This window comes from Schistocerca serialis, chromosome 3 (assembly GCF_023864345.2).
Source record: "Schistocerca serialis cubense isolate TAMUIC-IGC-003099 chromosome 3, iqSchSeri2.2, whole genome shotgun sequence".
NCBI lineage: Eukaryota > Metazoa > Arthropoda > Insecta > Orthoptera > Acrididae > Schistocerca > Schistocerca serialis.
Genome location: NC_064640.1, coordinates 1,028,829,112 through 1,028,854,530, shown reverse-complemented (window position 1 = coordinate 1,028,854,530; position 25,419 = coordinate 1,028,829,112). Strand labels below are relative to the sequence as shown.

The following is a 25,419-nucleotide window of genomic DNA, read 5'->3' as shown; positions in this document are numbered from 1 at the left end:
ATATTGCAAGTAATGATGTGCTCCCTTGTCCTACTAATGTGAATGAGCTCCAGGCATTTTTAGGCGAAATTCTGTATAATCAGAAGTTCCTGCCACAGGCAAATACAGTATCATGTCCTCTCAATTGCTCAAGAAAGGCATATCATTAGTTTGGGTGCCTGCATGTGGACAGGTGTTCTGTAAATTGAAAGACGATCTGTGTTCTCACTCTATGCTTCTACATCTACATTTATACTCCGCAAGCCACCCAACGGTGTGTGGCGGAGGGCACTTTACGTGCCACTGTCATTACCTCCCTTTTCTGTTCCAGTCGCGTATGGTTCGCGGGAAGAACGACTGTCTGAAAGCCTCCGTGCGCGCTCTAATCTCTCTAATTTTACCTTCGTGATCTCTTCGGGAGGTATAAGTAGGGGGAAGCAATATATTCGATACCTCATCCAGAAACGCACCCTCTCGAAACCTGGCAAGCAAGCTACACCGCGATGCAGAGCGCCTCTCTTGCAGAGTCTGCCACCTGAGTTTGCTAAACATCTCCGTAACGCTATCACGGTTACCAAATAACACTGTGACGAAACACGCCGCTCTTCTTTGGATCTTCTCTATCTCCTCCGTCAACCCGATCTGGTACGGATCCCACACTGATGAGCAATACTCAAGTATAGGTTGAATGAGTGTTTTGTAAGCCACCTCCTTTGTTGATGGACTACATTTTCTAAGGACTCTCCCAATGAATCTCAACCTGGTACCCGCCTTACCAACAATTAATTTTATATGATCATTCCACATCAAATCGTTCCCCACGCATACTCCCAGATATTTTACAGAAGTAACTGATACCAGTGTTTGTTCCACTATCATATGATCATACAACAAAGGATCCTTCTTTCTATGTACTCACAATACATTACATTTGTCTATGTTAAGGGTCAGTTGCCACTCCCTGCACCAAGTGCCTTTCTGCTGCAGATCTTCCTGCATTTCGCTACAGTTTTCTAATGCTGCAACTTCTCTGTATACTACAGCATCATCCGCGAAAAGCCGCATGGAACTTCCGACACTATCTACTAGGTCATTTATATATATTGTGAAAAGCAATGGTCCCATAACACTCCCCTGTGGCACGCCAGAGGTTACTTTAATGTCTGTAGACGTCTCTCCATTGACAACAACATGCTGTGTTCTGTTTGCTAAAAACTCTTCAATCCAGTCACACAGCTGGTCTGATATTCCGTAGGCTCTTACTTTGTTTATCAGGCGACAGTGCGGAACTGTATCGAACGCCTTCCGGACGTCAAGGAAAATGGCATCTACCTGGGAGCCTGTATCTAATATTTTCTGGGTCTCATGAACAAATAAAGCGAGTTGGGTCTCACACGATCGCTGTTTCCGGAATCCATGTTGATTCCTACAGAGTAGATTCTGGGTTTCCAAAAACGACACGATACTCGAGCAAAAAACATGTTCTAAAATTCTACAACAGATTGCCGTCAGAGATATAGGTCTATAGTTTTGCGCATCTGCTCGACGACCCTTCTTGAAGACTGGGACTACCTGTGCTCTTTTCCAATCATTTGGAACCTTCCGTTCCTCTAGAGACTTGCGGTACACGGCTGTTAGAAGGGGAGCAAGTTCTTTCGCGTACTCTGTGTAGAATCGAACTGGTATCCCGTCAGGTCCAGTGGACTTTCCTCTGTTGAGTGATTCCAGTTGCTTTTCTATACCTTGAACACTTATTTCGATGTCAGCCATTTTTTCGTTTGTGCGAGGATTTAGAGAAGGAACTGCAGTGCGGTCTTCCTCTGTGAAACAGCTTTGGAAAAAGGTGTTTAGTATTTCAGCTTTACGCGTGTCATCCTCTGTTTCAATGCCATCATCATCCCGGAGTGTCTGGATATGCTGTTTCGAGCCACTTACTGATTTAACGTAAGACCAGAACTTCCTAGGAATTTCTGTCAAGTCGGTACATAGAATTTTACTTTCGAATTCACTGAACGCTTCACGCATAGCCCTCCTTACGCTAACTTTGACATCGTTTAGCTTCTGTTTGTCTGAGAGGTTTTGGCTGCGTTTAAACTTAGAGTGAAGCTCTCTTTGCTTTCGCAGTAATTTCCTAACTTCGTTGTTGTACCACGGTGGGTTTTTCCCGTCCCTCACAGTTTTACTCGGTACGTACCTAATCGCATTTTACGATTGCCTTAAACTTTTTCCATAAACACTCAACATTGTCAGTGTCGGAACAGAAATTTTCATTTTGATCTGTTAGGTTTTCTAAAATCTGCCTTCTATTACTCTTGCTAAACAGATAAACCTTCCTCCCTTTTTTATATTCCTATTAACTTCCATATTCAGGGATGCTGCAACGGCCTTATGATCACTGATTCCCTGTTCTGCACTTACAGAGTCAAAAAGTTCAGGTCTGTTTGTTATCAGTAGGTCCAAGATGTTATGTCCACGAGTCGGTTCTCTGTTTAATTGCTCGAGGTAATTTTCGGATAGTGCACTCGATGCTCTGTCCCTACCACCCGTCCTAAACATCTGAGTGTCCCAGTCTATATCTGGTAAATTGAAATCTCCACCTAAGACTATAACATGCTGAGAAAATTTATGTGAAATGTATTCCAAATTTTCTCTCAGTTGTTCTGCCACTAATGCTGCTGAGTCGGGAGGTCGGTAAAAGGAGCCAATTATTAACCTAGCTTGGTTGTTGAGTGTAACCTCCACCCATAATAATTCACAGGAACTATCCACTTCTACTTCACTACAGGATAAACTACTACTAACAGCGACAAACACGCCACCACCGGTTGCATGCAATCTGTCCTTTCTAAACACCGTCTGTGCCTTTGTAAAAATTTCGGCAGAATTTGTCTCTGGCTTCAGCCAGCTTTCTGTACCTATAACGATTTCAGCTTCTGTGCTTTTTATCAGCATTTGAAGTTCCAGTACTTTACCAATGCAGCTTCGACAGTTTACAATTGCAATACCGATTGCTGCTTGGTCCCCGCATGTCCTGACTTTGCCCCGCACCCTTTGAGGCTGTTGCCCTTTCTGTACTTGCCTGAGGTCATCTAACCTAAAAAACCGCCCAGTCCACGCCACACAACCCCTGCTACCCGTGTATGCTTGCCACATATCAGCCTGGTCATCAGCTTGTTGCAGCTACGGATGCCTCTAAGTATGCTGTGGGGGCCGTCCTGTCTCAATGACATACATATGATTTGGAACAGACCATTGCTTTTGCATCAAAGATACTTAATGCAGCACAGAATTACTCTCAAATACAGTTGGACCTCACTATTATTTATGCTATCAAGAAGTTTCACATGTTTTTATGTGGTGTCAAATTTCATCTAGTAATTAATCACAAATTATTAGTTACTCTCATTTAGTCCTGTGGCGCAACTGCCAGATAGACTTCAATGGTTGGCCCTGTTCCTGAGTTTGTATCACTACAGGATTCACTTCCATCCCACAGCTCAACATACTAATGCTAATACTCTGTCACACCTTCTGATGGGACCCATTCCCAGCTTTGATCAGGATGACGTACTTTGTTTCTAGCTCAAAGGGAAAGCTAGAAGGATATCGAATGGGTTCCCTACTGACCGATCTTGTCAGCAATTCTGATCCCATTTTTATAGTATATTCAGGGAGTTGGCCACAGTGGTCACATGCTGGAGCTTTGGGAGCCCTCCGCAATTATTTTGTGTCACGCCTCAGGTGTCATTTTGTTGTCTACAGAATAGACTGCACACACAAGATGTGGTCTCCTAGTCTCTCTCTAGTGAGACATTCTTCACCTCCTACATCACCGGCCATTGGTGGGTGGTGGTTCGAGAATAACGATCAAAGATGCTGGTTTGCCAACATGTCCACTGGCCCAGGCTAGATGATGAGATTGAACATTTAACTGCTGCTTGCTCTATGTGTGCAGGCCACCAGGCCACTCCACAGCAACGTTACTCTCTGCGGCCAAAAAGCTTCACAGCTGTGGAAATGTGTCCACTTACATTTTGCAGGCCCCTTTCTGGATGCTTATTGGTTGGTGGTCATAGGAGTCTACTCTGTTTCCATACATCGCAAACTGCTGCTGTACGATGGCAGAATTGGTGGTGCACGCCCTCACCTGGATCTTCACCATTAAAAACCTCCCTCACACCCTCATGCCTCATGACAGACAATGGCCCACACTTTGTCTCTCAGATTTTTCAAGATTTTAGTGCACAAAAGGGTACCCAGCATGTCATGGCAATCAGCAATCCCCCCCATTTATCTCCACAAATATCATGCATGCGTCAGTCTAGTTTTTTAGGTGTCTGTAATCTTTTAGCCTCCTTCACATACTGCATTTTTATATTTTTCCTTTGACCAATTAAATTCAGAAGATATTGTGGCTTATTTGGTCAAAGACAATTCATATGGGTTGTGATATAATCTCTAGCGATTGTCCCCTATTGCAAGTTTTGCCTAAACAACAACCTCCTTCATCAGTATGTAGCACGTCCTGAGATAAAAATGTTTGTGTGTGTGTGTGTGTGTGTGTGTGTGTGTGTGTGTGTGTGTGTGTGTGTGTGAGAGAGAGAGAGAGAGAGAGAGAGAGAGAGAGAGATGCAGATAGTTCTGTACCATTCTTGCTATCCAGTCAATTAAGCCATGGACCCTGTCCATTATGACACACACTATTCCATAGTCTCACCAGATAGTGATCACGGAAGCACATACAAAGCTCTTATGGTTACAAAGGACAGGTGCTGCTCACTAGCCTCCTGCTCAACCCTCAGGTCTGCCAAATCCTTACCTAGTTAAAATTGGCCTAAATCTCTGATTTGTTCAGATCTGGCACATATTAGAAGGTACATGTGCTTTATTTAATACCATAGATTTTTCAAATATTAAAAATATTATTTTCTAAAACATGCAGACTGAAAGCAGAAAACAACAATGACCACACATATTTAAATCATCTACAAGCAGTACTCCATTCATCGTACGGACACAAACTGTGTTAAATGACTTTGTACTATGCATATATTAGAAGGTCTGATTGGTGGTTAGTCTGACTATCTGTTCTTCCCGCCACCCATCCCCTCAATTAATACATGATGCTGAACCCCCACAGCACTTTGTGCCACATAGCACTCAACAGAATGATACTTGCACCCATGCAAGTTTCTGATGGACCATGTACACAATACGCTTAAGTGAATTAGGTACATTAAAACTAATGATAAAATTACACCCATCACCTCATCACTACAATTTCCTCATAATTCATATTTAACCTTTCAACAAGAACTATAACTAAAGAACAAAGATACAATAACTGAGCATCCACAGAAGTCTTCCATTCAAAGCCACAGGAGAATAAAACTAGGATGGTCAAATAGGGGATTTATGCCCACTTCTCTTGGCTGTGAGTCCAAGTGAGTGTCCCACAAGGACCTTCAAATGAATAATAGATATGGAAAGACTGTCTACTTGGATTTATATTTCTGTTGCAGTTATATTTAAAATATCTTGTACAGGCTACATTGCCAGGCTTTAAATCAATAGCTGCAACTGATGAGTCATCACTAATGTACTGAAAGAGAAGCAGGAAACACGTAAGTTCTCCGATGCATAAGAGGAAGTTTGAGGACCATCATCGCAAAAACTATATCATTAGGAGCAGTAGCAAAGGCCGTTACAAGTAACACGTGTGACTGATGTATTTTATTCTTTAGCTTCAGAGGTTGTGATAAACTGTCACTATTTCACACTCACCTGACTAAAATGGATGTACAGCATAAAGATAAGTAGTTATCACAAACTGCAACTTTTCTCAAGGCTATCTTATACCTCCAAATAGAACTGTCAACCTTCTAACAGTAGCAAATGACATCAGTAACATGTTGCACATAAAACAAAGTCCATCATTAAGGATATTGAATATTCATGATAAATAAAAAACCCTATAACAGACCATAACTCAAATCTGGATTCCCTTCTTCTGTATGTAAAAGTATTTTCTATGCGAACCTATTAAATTACCATACGGAACAACTCAAATCACATCAGAATGACATTACTAGAAGACTGCTAATTATGGAAGGCACTGACTCGGGTTGGAGCTCTAGTCAGGTACAGAACAGCAAAACCTAGATTGAATGAAAAATTGTTCCTCTCCACTCTTTGTGATAGGTCCCATTGTTGTAATACATCCTATTGGACCTTATGTTGTTTCATACTACAGAAAATGAAAATGTAGCTCCCATATGAAGAAGTGGCAGGCATAAGATGTGCCACTGTGGAAGTAAAAAGTGCCTCCTTTATTAACTCTCATTAGTTGCAGAAGTCTGGAGCCCAAGCAGTGGCAACAGTAACTCAGACAAAATGCAAAATTTTTATCTAAGCTACATTTTTTGGGTGTTCTTCAGGCTTCCATTCAGTATTTCAATGGTGGATGGACACCTTCCATCTCTCACTGTTGGTAATCTTCAACGTAACAATTGTATTCACGACACAAGATATGTTGTTCAGCAGTTCTGATAACATCTAGCTCTAATCATTGGGGAAGATTATGCCTCACTTCCTGAAAAGATGTGACTCCTCTGCAGCTGGTACAAATTCAAATTTCTGTAGTGCCATGTGTCTAACAATTACTGCTTACTAGGATCCCTTATTTTATACGGGAACAAGCTGCTTTTGAAGCTGACCAGAAGAGTATGGGGACGGATGTCAATGATATAGTGGGTTTCAATCGTAATACACTCCATCTATTTGTTTACACAAACTTGATGTTTGAACAAAGCCAGCTGGCTTTATAGTGTCAATGTTGCCTTAATAAATAATAATTTTTATAACTTTCTTTCAAGTACTCCTCTTTCTAACAGATGTTGCCAGATGGCAAAGTGAGCACTGAACTGAAAAGTTTGGCCACTTCCCATTGAGCAGTATCTGGTCAGGAGAGCCTAAAGAGAGATCTACAGCGAAGAATGCCCCCATAAGTGTGTATGTATGTGATCTGCTGTGTGTTATGAGGGAAAATTTCCACGGGCAGTACGATGATATCAACAGATAGTGTCTGTTCATTGATGGCGAAGGCTCGAATTTGCCCACTAGTGCCACTTCTGGACCTCCACTGAGTGGTGCCATGTGGCCTTTTCAGATGAATTACATTTTATGCTCCACTGGACAGATGGCCATTCACGTGTATGGTGTGGAACATCTGAAAGCAAACAAAGAGGGAACTTTATGGTCTGGGGAATGTTTTTGTGGCATTTCTTGGGCGACCTCATCATTCTGGATGGCACAACAGATCAACACAAGTTTGCATCTATCTTTGGGGACCCTGTCTACCCCTACATGCAATTTGTTTTTCCTCGGAATGATGGCATGTATCAGCAGGACAATGCAACATGTCACACAGTTTGCATTGTATGTGTGTGGTTTGAAGAGCACCAGGATGAGTTTACCATACTCCCCTGGCCACAAAACTCTAACTGAAATCCATCAGAACACACGTGGGACCACCACGAGCGGGCTGTTCATGCCATCAATCCTCAACTGAGAAATGTAGTGCAGCTAGCCATGACACTGGGGTTGGCATGGCTCCACATCCCTGTTGGTACCTTCCAGAACCTCAATGACTAGCTTCCTGGATGTCTGTGCCACAAAAGGTGGTTATTTAGGCTTAGGGTGGTTATTTAGGTTTTTGACAGGTGGTCACATTAATATAGTGTAGAAATGCTTTCAGTAATTGCAGTTTGGTTCCCTAAACATGAGCATTATTTTTTCACTGCAACAACATACTGTCAGGTTTCCCATAGTTAATCTGAATGTCAATCTTTGACTTGCTATCAGCCTATCTTTAATTACAACAGGAAAATCCCCACTGCATTAAGAGTACACTGGCATCAAACTTAATATCGAAGATTGTATAACTGGTCCATCATTAATGTGGAGGATCATGCTGGAGACATGACACACCCAGACCTGAATTACATACCAATGTTACAATAGATTCAGTTGGCATTATGAGACAGTTTTTCTCTTCTTAGGAGCTACTGTAAAGTCTTCATTTGAATACTGGTCTCTATCAGATGATCTGCTAACAGGGAGCACTACAGAGGGCATTAAAATCAAGTTTCTGCTAAGTGGTGTCAACAATGAGAGGAACCACATGACAGATCAACTGCAGAAAATGCAAAGAAGAATATCTCTCTATCCAATCACAATAAATGGGGAAATTCAACTACATGAAGGTAGAAATGTGTCACTACCTTATTCATGGACCCATTCCAGTACTGATATGAAGTGATTTAGGAAAACCCTAACAACCTCCATCATAATGTCATTTAGGATTCCCAATTGGCACTTGGCAAACACAATAACTACCTAGTTCTCATCTTTTACTTATGACAGGTCATTTATTATGTGTCATCTAAATTACTCATGAGTACTTGTGGAGAAAGTGTTGCACAATAACGATCAGAGCGAGTATGAATATGTGTATGTGTGTGTGTGTGTGTGGTTGTGCGCGCGCGCGCATCAGTGTTGGCTATTGATATTGGCACACATTCTGATGACAGGAACTGAGTACAAACTCTGTTACACTTGTTGGACAAATAGTGGTGCCAAATAGCATTGATAGATTCGAACCATGTTTCTCTGGGACTGAGTACTTTAGTGCAACAACAACAACCTCCACTGGATAGGAACAACTTCTCTTTATTAAAAAAAAATTGCAGTGTGTCACCATTTTACTTATTACTGCCATAAAGTTCAATTGCTAGATTTCCAAGTTATCCTTGTTGAGTGGGCAGTAACATTACACATACACCAGAAATAATAAGGGTGTTAGCTTTTTATGTATACAATTCCCACTAGTTAAGCACATGTACAGTGAAGGGCAGCCTCATTTGACTGGAAAAGCCAGACAAATGACTGAGATACAGGTATGCTCAAAGACTGGTTAAGTGTTCGTCCTCAGTATCTAACCAAATTATCTGTGAACTGCTCACCATAAGATAGAAGAATTTCTTGAGATCTTGACAGTAATGCTGGGATCTCTACTTTCTGTAAGAAATTAAATTTCACTATGGCATCCAACAACTGGCACCAAAGCAAGCAGTTTTAATAACAACAGATAGCTGTGACCCAGCAGTCTCTAGGAGAGTACCTCAGGTTGATGAAACTTGGGTTTAGTCAATACTGTCAGAGCTTACACCATACCTAGAGAATTTCATTCTGGGAGATTCTCTCACCATTGCGAAATATCCACCTTGAAGGATTGAACTAGTCAATTAATATACTCACATGATCATAGCATTTAACTGTACACTAGAGAGCAACAATGGATCACCACACAACAGTAACAACAGCACCACAGAGTCACATGTTTAATTATTCATAGCAACCTGATGAACACCTATGTTTCTTTGTGTATATGCCACACATAAACTTAACTTTCAGTTGGAAACATTGTCAAAGATTAATGATCAAATCACAGTACTTTCTAGCACGCACCAACTTATTCAGTGTTTGTAGATATGTATTACTGAGTATTGAATTTCCAGTTAACTTCGCCAGTAATGCCACACATGAATTTTTCTGCTTATAGAATGGACACACATTCTTGATACACCTAATAAATTGGTAGTTCTTAATAGAATTGCTCCAACTTATCACATTTCAAAATCTCCTCCTCTGGAAAGTCAAACATATCTTTCACTTTGTTTCACACATGTTCAGATAATGGTCCAGATGAATGTGCAATACACAGCCTTGCATACTACAGGCTAACTTCCTAACAGAAGTAACAAATGAAAGTCGCCACATACATTTGACAAGCATCACAGCTCACAAAAAGACAGTGATGATAATTGTTTCCATTGTTTTGGTAGCTTTCAGCAGAAGCAGTACATCTGTTGGCAAATTATACAGCACATTTTGCTACATTATTCAACTGATAGACAAGTAACATATATTACAAAAATTAAAACTATCCTACAAAGAATACAGAGAAAAATGTCATACATGAATCAGTTCAATGTGAAACAAATGACTCTCCTGTAGCAAGCTTGAGAAGTTAAGCCACAAAATTCATCATTAATGCATATAATTTTCATACTAATTAATATTTGTAAACATGACATATTTTATCTTCATTCTGTGTGATTATGAGAGAGAGAGAGAGAGAGAGAGAGAGAGAGAGAGAGAGAGAGAGAGAGAGAGAGAGAGAGGGGGGGGGGGGGGGGGCTATTGGCAGTTTTCAGGCCGAGGTTATCACATTAAAATCAGTCTATTCCTAACAGTTACTGACATATATTTTTAGTACGATAAAATTTTGCAACAACAGGAAAGTGACACACAAAAGTAATATGGAGTGACTTCTTATTTAATGTTGTGGTGATCGTATTAGTAAAAACGTGATGCACGAGGAGATGGCATCTAACTTATAACATCTTTCAAAAATGCTGCAATTTCATCACTGCACTTCAGTGCTAACATCAAAGCACACTGGAGCAGTGATCATCCTGATAGTCCTATAGGTATATGCATGTATTTTAGCAACATAAATCTGAACCTTTTGTTGATATTTGTTTCATGGGCCTTAGGCTATGGTCCAAAGCATATTTCTCTGCCTAACATTTCATCTTCCAATGTTGGAGATGATGCCAGAGGCAATAACTCAGAAAGCAACTACAATCTCTAACAAGCTCAGCAAGCCAAACTGTTATATGTATATAGGCAATGGTCAGTCCATGAAGCCATCAAACTGCTTGCTAAGATTACAGAGATGCGTTGAAGTGTGTTCCAGGGCTTTTTTAGTACTAAGGCCCGTAGCTTGCCCAATTCAAGCATTCTTCTTTTCTCTTAAAGTTGTTCTTGTGTTTTTGAATTTCAACGGGCTCTCTGTACATCCCAGCTTAGTAAAGATTAGATCTTGATAAAGCCATAGTAACAGAGGAATGAATCTGGTGATTCTCTCATCCCATAGCTGAGCTCATCTGAGATTGTATCTGTTTTCTGAGTTGTTAGCATCTTTGATGTCACCAGCATTGGAAGATAAAATGTTAGGCGGTGAAATATGCCTTGGATAATGACCTTATACCCATAAAACAAATATCATGAACAACACAAATACTGGCCATGAAAGCCTGCCTTGTACAAATAAATCTGTACCTTATTCATCTACAACAATGGGAGGATCTGCATTAATAAAAATCTGAGAAGGTGGAAAGAACAGAAACAAGAGCAACACCACTGATGTATTAACTAACCAACTATAAGACGTTCCTCTTGAGGCACATCTTTGAAAAGTCGTTTAAAATCTTCACTGCGAGATTTGTACGTGGGGTAGAGCACATTGTACCAGGATGATTTTTTCTTTGACCTGTCAGACCCACGAGATTCTTTCCTCTCTTTGCTGCTGTCGTGACTAATGCTCCTGGTCAAATCTGCCACTTGACTTGAATCTGATGAACGGCTTATACTGTCCTGTTGAGATGAAATTACTATCAGTAAAATGGAATAGTAACTTGCAATAACAGAGAAATATGAGCACTAAATACATGTTTATACACATAAATGTTTCCATTTACAGATGATCTGTTATTTTCACAATTTGGTTTTGTCAACTATTACTGCAGATTACAATGAGTTTCAGATGCTACAAGATGTTACGACTATTACTGACATTCTACCACCAAACTGTAAAGGTCTGAATCACAATCATCACAAACAACAGTTAAGCAGCTGTATGGACTGACTATTCCAAATGTTTATACCTAATTGTAATCCCAAAATTATACAATGAAACTGATATACACCACTTAGAACTACATATACAATTTTAACAGTTCAAAATTAAAAGGAACTCATGGAGGATGATTAAGAACACATTTTGCATATATACATCTAGTGATTCTAGCAATATAAGACATATGTGTACGAGAACATAGTAACAGCAGCTTCCCAGCCCCTCCCTTCAAGTAGCCCATTCACACAAAAGGTTAAACATCTTGCAATTGTTGATGCTTTATCTAGGTGTAATGGCAAGCAATATACTCAACTACTTTTTTTTTTTTTTTAATTGTTCACCAACTTTCACTGTAATCAAAGGCAGAGAGCTAAGGTGAGTGTTGCCTTCTTATAAATAAATGGAACTGTGTCAATGCAAATTTGGTAAGCACTGTGGCACAAACAAAGCAAGCTGATTCTCTTAAATGACACTATCTTCAGGAAAGTCAGTGTGACCATGTTGTTTTAGTGTTCGGAAATTGTTCCTACAGTCATGTTTATTTCCTGGACAGTACAGCTTCTTGTCTCATTTCCAGTCACCCACCCTCCTGCTGACATGACAGATCCACTCTATAATGTACTTCACTGTCTGGACAACTGGAACAAGTTCAGAAATAGATATAGTGAATTCTTTAGGGTTATGATACCAGAGTTGTCCATAAAGTAAGGTCTCCAATGAGCACCCATCAGACAGAGTGAGCTAGCTTAAATCTGACAATAGTGCTGTGTTCCTTGCTTCCCATACCACTATTCTTGCCAGCCCCACCTCTCTGCAATGCTAATTCTTGGCGTAGCAGCCATTAACAATAGAAGGTAAAAATCAACACTCCCACCAAGTATGAATTGTGTTTTGTGATTAGATTTCTGTGGTTTAAGGGGTCAGCCCCTATTGAAATCCATCACCAGTTGACCAAAGTGCAAGGAGAAAAGTGTATCGATATAAAAAATGTGCATAAGTGATGAAGGGAGTTTGCAGATGGCTGTACAAATGTGTATGACGAGGCTGGCCATGGGCATCCATCAGTTTCAGGCGAGACAATGATGAAAGTCAAAGAAGTTTTGCTTGTGGATTGGCATGTAACTGTGCAAGAGATTACGAAACTGATAGGGGACATCTCTAAGACTACTATGGACAAGATTTTGATGCACATTTTGAAGTATCACAAGGTGTGTGCCAGGTGGGTACTACGGGTATTCACCGATGAATACAAAAGAAACGCTTCCAAAGTGCTCACAAGTTTCTGTGCTGTTACCAGGAAGAGGGTGAGGAATTTCTGGATTCAATTGTAACAGGGGTGAGACTTGGGTCCACTTCTTCACACCAGGGACTAAAGAACAATGGCTTTGGTATTCTGGGATGGGAATGGAGTTCTGCTGTTCAACTGCCTGGAAAGAGATATAGCAATCAACACAGCAAAGCACTGTGAGACACTAACAAAGCTATGCTGGGCTGTACAGAAGAAAAGGATGGGTTGGCTGACAAAGAGAGTTCACTAGCACCATGACAATGCCCACTCTCACATCACCAAATTCAGGTGGAAAATCACTGACCATCCTCCAAACAGCCACGATTTGGCTTCCAGTGACTACTATCTGTTCCCCAATTTGAAACAATAATTGGGGGTAGTGAAATTCTCAAGCGATGATGAGCTGAAGGCAGCTGCCCATCCCTTCCTGCACAAGATGGCGGGAGAGTGGTAAGACATGGATATGAAAAAGCTTTAGGACCATCTCCAAAAACACATTGACTGTGATGGGGACTACATTGAAAAATAGCTAAAAGTCCAAGCTTTTGGAATCTGTAATTGGTTTTGCAATAAAATGTTTACTGGTTGAAAAAGCATTGGAGACCTTAATTTATGGATAACCCTCAAAATTAAAGACAAGACTGATAAAATAGTAAAGTAGGCCTACACAAGGATATCTTTGACTTACATCTTTGGCATACATTGGTTCAACAATGCACTGCTGTTCTCAAATTATTGTAAAATTTCATTTTGAATGTGGAAGTACAGGTAAATAAAGTATGTATATCGCCACCCTAAGAACAATTGGTGGAAGGTTATTGGTATGTTTCCCGGTCCTGCATGGAATGGGAGTGTGGGACTCATTTTACAAGCACCAATAAATAACTGTGTGCCTTCAGAGTGCAACAAGTGTAGGAAAATCCAGTTGAACTGTATTTAACACATCTATAACCTAACTACTGCCAAAAAAGTGTATTTCTGCAACATAATGGATATATCTCCTCTTCTATTCCTAGTGTTCAGATATTTTATAACATTCAGTGCTTTTAGACACCCTATCTTGAGATATTTCAAAGTGATAATTAAGTTTGCCCTCTAACAGTCATTTGAGAATGATATACAAGGTGGCCCAAAGGTCCGTTGCCATCAGAAAATGCACTAATTCACGGAATAATGTACACTCCTGGAAATTGAAATAAGAACACCGTGAATTCATTGTCCCAGGAAGGGGAAACTTTATTGACACATTCCTGGGGTCAGATACATCACATGATCACACTGACAGAACCACAGGCACATAGACACAGGCAACAGAGCATGCACAATGTCGGCACTAGTACAGTGTATATCCACCTTTCGCAGCAATGCAGGCTGCTATTCTCCCATGGAGACCATCGTAGAGATGCTGGATGTAGTCCTGTGGAACGGCTTGCCATGCCATTTCCACCTGGCGCCTCAGTTGGACCAGCGTTCGTGCTGGACGTGCAGACCGTGTGAGACGACGCTTCATCCAGTCCCAAACATGCTCAATGGGGGACAGATCCGGAGATCTTGCTAGCCAGGGTAGTTGACTTACACCTTCTAGAGCACGTTGGGTGGCACGGGATACATGCGGACGTGCATTGTCCTGTTGGAACAGCAAGTTCCCTTGCCGGTCTAGGAATGGTAGAACGATGGGTTCGATGACGGTTTGGATGTACCGTGCACTATTCAGTGTCCCCTCGACGATCACCAGTGGTGTACGGCCAGTGTAGGAGATCGCTCCCCACACCATGATGCCGGGTGTTGGCCCTGTGTGCCTCGGTCGTATGCAGTCCTGATTGTGGCGCTCACCTGCACGGCGCCAGACACGCATACGACCATCATTGGCACCAAGGCAGAAGCGACTCTCATCGCTGAAGACGACATGTCTCCATTCGTCCCTCCATTCACGCCTGTCGCGACACCACTGGAGGCGGGCTGCACGATGTTGGGGCGTGAGCGGAAGACGGCCTAACGGTGTGCGGGACCGTAGCCCAGCTTCATGGAGACGGTTGCGAATGGTCCTCGCCGATACCCCAGGAGCAACAGTGTCCCTAATTTGCTGGGAAGTGGCGGTGCGGTCCCCTACGGCTCTGCATAGGATCCTACGGTCTTGGCGTGCATCCGTGCGTCGCTGCGGTCCGGTCCCAGGTCGACGGGCACGTGCACCTTCCGCCGACCACTGGCGACAACATCGATGTACTGTGGAGACCTCACGCCCCACGTGTTGAGCAATTCGGCGGTACGTCCACCCGGCCTCCCGCATGCCCACTATACGCCCTCGCTCAAAGTCCGTCAACTGCACATACGGTTCACGTCCACGCTGTCGCAGCATGCTACCAGTGTTAAAGAATGCGATGGAGCTCCGTATGCCACGGCAAACTGGCTGACACTGACGGCGGCGGTGCACAAATGCTGCGCAGCTAGCGCCATTCGACGGCCAACACCGCGGTTCCTGGTGTGTCCGCTGTGCCGTGCGTGTGATCATTGCTTGTACAGCCCTCTCGCAGTGTCCGGAGCAAGTATGGTGGGTCTGACACACCGGTGTCAATGTGTTCTTTTTTCCATTTCCAGGAGTGTAGGTAGTAAGGTAAAACTTGACACACGTGCCTGAAATGATATGGGGTTTTAATGAAACCAAAAATGAATGCATTCCACACACTACTGTTTGGAGAGCACTAAGGCATACCATCCAATGTTATCCATACAATATCCACCATCATCATGAACTGTTAGTCACTGATTTTGTGACATGGATAGCATTTGTGGTGTGCACATTTCAAAAAATTGTGGATGACGACTGGTTGTCTAAGGTGTTGTAGTCCTGAGAACTTCAGCCCTTGCGCTCAGTGTGTCAGCCGCGGAATACGCCGCTCCAGTATGGTCTGCATCAACACACGCAAGAAAAGTTGATGTCGCGGTGAATGAAATGGCACGGATTGTTACTGGATGCTTGAGGCCAACCCCAGTGCACAAGATGTACTTAATCATGGGGATCGCACCGCCCAACATACGACGTGACATCGCTGCCGAAGTCGAAAAAACCAAGCAAGAAAAGGACACGCGTCATCCTTTATATGGACACCAGCCTGCTGACCGACGGCTTTGTTCGAGGAAGAGTTGCCTGTCACGTACCCGAGCCCTGGAAGGGTCGGCTGCAGAGAATTGTTTGGAAAGGTGGGAAATCGACCTGAGAAACCCCCATAAAGATGTAAAAGAAGAACTGGCGCCTGGTGGAGACTTACCATACACAGTATGGAGAGAACCCTAAACCGTATGAGGGTAGAAGTGCCAAAGTGCAGGACAAACCTGCAGCAATGGGGTTTCCTAAAAGAGAATGAGAACACACACTGTCTGTGTGGCTCTGTCCAGGATCCTCAACACCTACTTATCTGTCCATATTTAGGCCAGCCCTGCACAATGAATGACTTATGGGAGGCAAATGACAAGGCCATATTGGCTGCTGATTTTTGGAAGTCTGAAGTCTAGTTCCAGACACAGAAAGTAAGTAAGACTGCAGAACTTGGGTTCTCGAAAATGCTAGAACTGTCATGAAAACCGTTGTATGATGAGGAAGTCATGGTGTGGTACGGATTTACCACATGAATTAAGTTTGGACTATTTTTCTTCAAGGAAATGCGGGATGCAGCTTTTCAAACTGCCTGCACGATGGGTGGGAGGTACATTGATATGTTACAGAATCAAATCATCCCTAGACTGGCTGATACACGCCTGCTGGAAGGTACAAATTTTATGCAGGATGGAACTCCATCCCCATATTGCTACATGTGTGAAAGATCTCATGCACACATTGTTTGGTGGTGATTGTGTGCTGAGCCACCACTTTCATCATGTTTAACCTCCCATTCTCCAGACCTCAATCCATGTGATTATCAGTTGAATGGCTACCTGGCATCTCAAGTCTACAGTGAGTGTCTGACATCTTAGGGATGATACAAGACAACTTCTGACAGCAATTTCTCACCAAATCTACTGATATGTTGTACAGTACTGTTCACAACATTGTCCCTCAACTAGAGATATTGTTTAGAATGACCACCAATATGTTGAGCATTTGTTATCAAGAAAATGCCTTTGCTAAAACTCAATTGTTATGCTAATTATTGCTTTTGTACCATATGGAGCGCCATCTGATGGTAATTTTGTGCACTTGTTTCTTTCAGTGAAACTCTATGTCATTTCAAGCACATGTGTCAGTTTTTACCTCTCTACCTAGATTATTTTGTGAAGTACTGAATTTACAAAAATAGGACTTTTAGGTCAGCCCTGTACAGTAACTCTTGTAGTAGCAAGTTAGAAACACTACAAGAATGACTAAAAACATAGAAAATCTATTTTCTCAGATGTTAAATTACAATCTTTTTCCACACCCACTACTCCAATCTTTCAATTGTCAAGTAACATTGACAAGATGTGTATGAAATACTAATTACGTATAACTAAACAAGACACCATTTTCTTGTCTGTAAACATAGTTCTTTTCACCGTGTAATGTTTTCCATGTAAACTGGGGAGAAGATCATACTGTTTGGATGATATGGTTCCTCCAAATAACATAATAACCATTTGAATCTCAAATACAGAGCTTCAAAAGAATTTGCTTCCACAAAAATGAGTGTTCTATTATCTCTATGGTCATATAATCAAGAGTGGAAGATAACTCCTCAGCAGAATAAAGTTTGCACTTATAAAATACACACAAAGTGTTGGTTTATCATGCACTGTAGGATTTTCTTGGACGACTGCTGAGGATTTTACTATTGCAACTACAGTTTTGTGTACAGTTATTGGCTGGTTTGAGGAGATTTTGCCCATCGGACCAGTATGTATCATGTGATGATGTCCTTTTTATTATCTTTTGAGCAACCCAAAAAAGAAGGTAAACGATTAGCAGTCCTTTTCTTACAGGAATGCAACATTCCACAACCAATCCTTTGGCAGTCTGTTTTTTTACGATGTCTTAAGGACTTTGGTATTGCTACCTCAAAAGCACACCAAATGATGATGGTGGTACAGTCCAGAATTGTCTCTCTGTTAAAATTTTTGGTGGTAAGCAACTGACATTGTTACCCTGATGAGGACCCATTCTTATGGCTCATTGTATGGATCCATCCTGTCAGAAACATGAATCTCAACTGGAAAGAGATACTGAAGTGCATGTTCTTCATAACTTTCATCATGCAATGGTTTGGAAGCTGTACATGAGACCAGTGACAGAGGACAACACTTTTGATGTACTGAAATGCATCCACAGAATTTATTCATATTCATGCAGTCATTAAATCATAAGTAAATGGAGATTATAATAATATGTGAATGTTGTACAAATGATGACAACATGAGGCAATATTATTAAGGATCTAGATGATTATCAACACCTATCATTAGCAAACTCAACTACACAGCATCTGAACCTTTCATCAATGGGGATGTCCTTTCTGTGAAGAATGTAATCTAACAGTACAGGTCCATTATGAGACTTAAAATTAAAATCTTAGAGGTATAAATATGATTGCTTGCTCTGTACTTGTGCAGTCTTCTAGCTATTTATGGTGTTATATAGGGCAGCACCCATTTAATACAGATGTTTGGTTTGTTGGGCACTCAACTACGCAGGTATCAGTGCCCTTACAATTTCCCAATGTTTACTCAGTCCAATCTCGCCACTTTCATGAATGATTATGAAATCATGAGGACAACACAGACACCCAGTTCCCGGGTGGAGAAAATCCCAGCAAGGAATTGAACCCGGGACACCATGATGCAGAGGCAGCAACGCTAGCCACTAGACCAAGAGCTGTTGACATTCGATACGGAGTTTTCTTCATCCTCTCGATTAACATTTTGGTCTTTATGGGTAACCATGGATTTTGCTCAAAGAGCTAGAGACACTGAATGGTTCTGTAGACTGAACTTTTTTAATTCTGAACACAGAACTCTCAATTAGAGACGAAAGATTCTTTGCATCTGAAGTTTTTGACCCTTTTTCTTTTCTCAGTTTCTACCTTTCTCATACGAAGCAGCTAGAGACATTTTAATTGAGTTTTTTTCTTTCTTATGTTTGGGGAACACGTTTGAGATTTTAGAGACACTTACTGTGTTGACATGGATGCAGCAAAACTTCATTGATTAGCACTACTACTGGTAAGCACTTGCAAATTTAACTACTAGTTAATCTGTTCATACTTGCAGATTTGTTTAATTTGTTTTGCTCTTTGATCATTTTACAAAATAGTATAGAATTATTTCCCTACTAGGCTTTCCACGAACAAGGGAACATGAATCTTAAAACCTGCCTTATATATTTGAACTTGCTTATTTGCCTCAGCATACAGTAACCATTCCTTGAATTTAAATTCCTGGGCATTTCACCCTCAATCAAAGCTGCAGATTTTCTGCTCATGCAGGATCAAAAAAGTTGGCCCTGTACTCAGGAAATGAGTGCTGGTAACAGAAGTGGGAATCATAGATTGCCATCATGGGCTGGGTCCTAGTGGAGCTGATTTGTCGTGTTCCTCTTACCTGTTACAAAATGTCCAGTATATTTCTGTATCAAATGGATGACTGTAAAAAATGCTTGCACATTGCAATGTTACACTGTCATGGATGAAAGGAGAAAAGGGATGAACTCAGGTACCAAGAGGGCCTGTTACATAGCCTCATTCTAGAGATTCAGCATAGATATTTAGAATGTAATCCAGGAGGCTGACATAAACTCTGATAATCAGGAACTTTACACACTCATGTCTTCTCCCCTTGCCAGCCAGTTACTGTGTTAGCAATTTTGACGGGTTCAAGCACGATGATTGCCAGAAAAGTTCACACATATCTGGTATGTGCTGGTAATGCCAAACTCCTGACCAACCTGACAATTTCCCTGTGTGGTTGTTACATCTAAAATTCCATCAACGTACATAATTCACAAGCCATTGTAAGGTACATGGCAGAGGGTACTATGTACCACTATTAGCTATTGCCTTTCCTGTTTCACTCAAATGGAGTGAGTGAAAAAATAACTATCTACATGGATCAATATGGCCATAATGTCTCTCATCTTGTCTTCATGGATTCTGTATTCAACGTACGTTGGTGACAGTACAATCATTCTGCAGTTAGCTGCAAATACCTATTCTCTAAATATTCTCAATAGTGTCTTGCAAAAAGTGGGTCGTCTTCCCTCCAGGTATCACTATTTGAGTCCACGAAGCATCTCTGTATGTAGCAGCACGTCTCTGAATTGCTTCGATTTCTTCCTTTAATCCGAGCCGGCGGAGAGCCCAAAAACTACACTAATACTCAAAAATGGATCACACAAGTGTTCTATATGCAGGCTCCTCAGTAGATGAGCTACATTTTCCTAACTCTTTTTGAATCCCTGCAGTCTACGATTTGCCTCTCCTACTACCATCCTTAGGTGCTCATTCCATTTCATGTCACTTTGCAATGTTATGCTTAGATATTTAATCAATGTGACTTTGTCAAGCAGCACACCACTAATAATGTACTTGAACATTACAGGATTGTTTTCCTACTCATCTACATTAACCTACATTTTTCTACATTTAGACGAAGCTGCCATTCATCATACAAAATAGAAATTCTAAGTCATCCTGTATCCTTTTACAGTTACTCAATAACAACACTTTCCCAGATACTACAGCAACATCAGCAGCTGCAGATGGCTTCTCACTCTATCCATCAGATCATTTACGTATATAGAGAACAAGAGTTCTATCACACTACCCTGGGGGACTCATGATACCCTTGTCTCTGATGAACACCCACTGACCAAAACGATTTATTGAGTTCTATTACACTGACATGCAAAACTAACAAAAGTAACTTTTGCATAACGTGTCACTACCAAGTAACATAGCTCAATGAAATTTGGAACAGACATAGTAACAACTGCTACAATATAGTATAGAACATAACCCTAAGAAGTATGCAGTGTAATGAACAGAAATGACACTGAAGTCACTGAAACTGATGATGGTCCCTTGCATATTATTTAAAAAAAAAAAAGGACAGGAAATAGTTCTCAGTAGGGTGTGTGATTGCCACAGATGGAAATGCATGGTCTGTAGCATGTTCTCATTCTGCACCAAGGTTGGTAAAGAGTTCTTGTGGTAGCACATTCATGCTCAGTGGGATTTAAGTTGGAGGAGGGCAGGATGGGGGAGGGCGGGGGGGGGGGGGGGGGCGGCAGCGGATGAGCAGGCCAGGCTATTAGCTGAATATCTTCTCATTCCAAGAGTTCTTGCACTTACACTGTTCAACACACACTGCCATCCACAAAAATGAAGTCAATACCAAAGGCCCCAAGGAAAAACACATAGTGAAGGGGTACACTGTTAGTGTAACATTGATCGGTGAGTGTACTGCATTCAAAGATTTGGAGATCAGTACATCCATGCAACATTATACCTCCCCACACCTTAACACCTAGACCAGCAACACTATAATGTTTGATTACGTTCCTGGGTGCATTATGCATTCTCATATGACAAGAGGCAGGAACATGCAACGCACCTAGGAACACTGTCAAACACAATAGTTTTGCTTGTCCATGTGTTAAGGTGTATGGAGGTGTAATATTGTATGGGTGTCAATGTTATTGTGACACTGTAGTCCTTCCCCATGTGTGTTTTTTCACAGCTGCATTCAGCCTTGACTTTCTTTTTATGGATGACAATGTGTGGCCACATCGAACTGCACAGCTTGAGGAGCTCTTGGAACAAGAGGATACTCAACCAATGGACTGGCCTGCCCATTTCGCTGACTTAAATCCCATCAAGCACATGTGGAATGCCTTTGGGAGATGTATGGAAGTATGTCCATGTTCAACAATTAGCATTCATCAGTGTCAATCACACAGGCGGATGAATGGAATGCCCTAACTCAAAAACTCTTTACCAACCTTGTAGCCAGAATGGGAGCACACTGCAGAGCATGGATTGCCGAATGTGATGATCACACATCCTATCAAGAATCATGTTCTGCCTTTAGTAATATCCACAGGACCATCACGTAATTATCACCTTTGAATGAAAGTGTTGTTTCTGTTTGTCTTATTGCGTATTTCATTCAGTTACCTTCTGTATTATACTTCTCCCAATATGTGCTCTGAAATGGAATACTGTATCTTCTCTCAATGTCCACATTTCCAAGGGACAATGTAAGAGCAGCCTTAAGTTTTGAAACATTTGGATACTTAAACTCTACGGATTATGAGACACTTTTTGAGATATGCTGAGTAATTGTCAATTCCTTTGTTATCTAAATATGGTTTTCTGACTGTAGAATCTTTCACTCATCTAATAAGCAGTCTTGACAGACACAGAACGACATCAATGTTTCAGTCTTTAACATGTTACTGCAGCTTCTGCTCTTTAATCTTTCTCTGGGGTCTAAAAACCTTAAACATTTCAGTGGTGCACTTAATATGCCCACCTTTTCCATCACATTTGCAAGCTCTGATATAATGTTTTTGGGCATTCTTTAAAAACCACAACTTGTCACATTCTTTCACAGTTTACTCAACTCTCCAGTTGCTTGCCTGTTAACAACTAGTTGCTCCAGAAGAAGCAGATTATCCAATTTAAAGAGTTCACTATGAACAACTATAGAAATACTCTCAATTTTTCTCACTGCTGAAACCTTCAAAATGCCAGGGAAAAAGGTTTGAAATATGTTTTCTATTTCCATATGCAGCCTGTGAATCAATGGTGTTTGGCTCTTAAAGTTTTGTGTGAACTTACTGAATAGTTCTGCAGATGAAGTTATGAAATGAAGTTCTGCTTTAATTGAATGTTTTTTTTAAGCATTCACAATGATATTGTATTATTTGGTATGAACAGTAGCAGAATGACTTTTTAGAGGTATATGCTTAAGAAAGTAAAAACTTTCTACAGCCAAGATCACACAAAAAGTTCTTTATTTACCAACAACCAATTTCGACAGACTTTGCTGTCATCTTCAGGTCTTCAAAACTTTTTGTTATAAAATGTGTTCATTTTGAGTTGTGCCTCATACCAAGGTTTCATTAGATAAAACGTGGCAAATTAATAACGGTTTGCCATAAATAAAATGTTCAAAATAAAAATGCACCTTGTGCATGTGGCTATGTCCACATGCGTAGCTCTCAACAGATGTTGCTACGTAATAAAATACACATTATAACCCATCTGTTTACTTTAGCTTGACATGTTACGAAAGTAATATTGAATGCCATCCCACTGTTCCAAAATTCTGTTGGCTGAAGATCCTAAGGTAAGCCATCTTGTGACTGTATGCCCGAAAGCTTGTGATGTGAAATGTTAGACTTAATTCGTTCAAATTCTTCCCATCGAAATAACATGAAAAATTGACCAGAAATCTGGATTGTTCTTCACTTTAACACTCCAATGCCTGTATATAGGCATTAAGTGATTTATGAATGTTGCAAGTTCCATGCTTGTAAGTTGTCTGCCTTGTGTTTTCTGGACAGTAGTATCAAAAACCTGAACACTCCTTTATTGATATCAGATCTGTCTGATCCCAGCATCAGGAATTTATTTAGTGACAAGTTGGTTTCAATAAAGTGCTTCACATAAATTCTGATGTAAAATTTCATCATCTACTATGCCGATAAAGAAAGTTCTTAGGTGGCACATTGTAATGCAACACTTACTATCTGACCAGTACGTACTAGTTGTTTTTAAGTCTTTTTTTTATCTCTAACTTCGGTAGCTTCTGCAAAATTCAATGTGTAATGTGATGAACATGGTTCTTCTAACATGAGTTTCCAGAAATGTGGTTCCAGTCCATCAGTTAATAGGTATCTCATTTTCTTAGACAAAAGTGGAAAATGTTCAGGAACACTATCAGGGAACATCATTTGAAAAAGTTACAAATATCATTTGACAAATCCATAGAGTACTTGGAAACGGTCAATTTCAATTTCATTGTCCAAATCAATTCAATGCTATTGTTAGCGCACATACTGAACTTGTCCAAATAAATTCAACGGTACTGTTAGCGCACATACCGAATTTGAAGGTCATGACTGATCTGAAAGTTCTAAATGTAACTGATATGGCCCACATTTAGTTCCAAGTGACACATGTTTTTCACATGAAAACTTATAGTCTCAAAATTGCGCAGGAACATATTGCAAAATAGTCCACATTGACTAATTTTCCCCCGCACAGAGACTTTACTTTTCAAACTGTTTGTCTTTTGTAGACAGTCACTGTGGAATTTACTTTTTCCCCATCTCAAAAAGTTTATCTTCAAAATTGAACATAGTATCACGACAGCTGTTTTGTTACTACAGCAAAATTATAATGTGAACAGAAACAGAAGCAATTGCAATAGAGGAATATTTGACACTAACAACAGCTGTGCAAAATATGAAAAAAACTCTCAAAATCAAAAACAAGCAATCTGTCTCGAATTTCAGAGGCCTCTCAGCTTAGATTTGATCTACTTTCATCATTGGATCATTCGAAAAAGTTAAATTAACATACATGAATACAGAAACTTGGAAACAAAAATGAATAAATTATTTTCTTCCTAAAAGTACGAAAAAAGTTTACAATGTTAAAAGAAACTAACTAAAGATGAGAAAGTTGACTGACTCATCACCCTGACATCAGAAACCATCTTGCTACGATGACATGATCACTAGTCCGTGCCTCTATACTGACAGTCAATAAAGTCTGGTCTGTTTGTAGCTACAAGGTATAAAATATTTCTACTTTGTGTGGGTTGACGAACTAGCTGCTCAATGTCCCAGTCTATACTTGGTAGGTTAAAGTCACCTCCAACTAATAATGCACAATCGGGGTATTTCTGTGCTACTAAGCATAGACTTTCTTTGAATGATTCTACACATGTTACAGCAGAGTCAGGTGGCCAGTAAAAATACATGACAATTAATTTGAGTTCACACAGGCCGGTCGCTCATCTCCAAGACAACATAACAGTTATACTTGATTTAAACCTCAACAGAGACGATATTTCTGTCTTCTGCAATGGACACTACTTCTCCTATGGCAGTTAACCTGTCTTTCCAATGTACATTCCATGCAACGGAAATATTACAGAGCTTTCCAACTTTCCTGGAGGGTAGTAAATTCATGAACACTGTTACGCATGCTTCGGCAACTTATGAGGGTTGTTTTTTTAAGTAAGGGCCATTTGCGCGTATAGTCCCGTAGTTCACACGGACGCCGCAACAAGCCACCGTGCCACTTGCCGGCATCCTTCCCGTTCACACTGATGCAAGTTGCAGCTCTGTAGCTGATGTGTACGCATCACTGTGCTACTTTATAATGTTTACGATTATTGAATCGCCCGCCGC

At 40.8% G+C, this 25,419-nt stretch overlaps 1 protein-coding gene across 2 annotated transcripts in view; it reads right to left on the bottom strand.

Moving 5' to 3' along the window:
- Positions 1–25,419, bottom strand: part of LOC126471491 (protein Aster-B-like) — a 251,147-nt gene that overhangs the window by 159,442 nt on the left and 66,286 nt on the right. For both annotated transcript variants that reach the window (XM_050099703.1, XM_050099704.1), the window contains exon 5: positions 11,265–11,481. In XM_050099703.1, the coding sequence (XP_049955660.1) occupies positions 11,265–11,481 (217 nt within the window). The remainder of the gene's footprint in view (positions 1–11,264; positions 11,482–25,419) is intronic.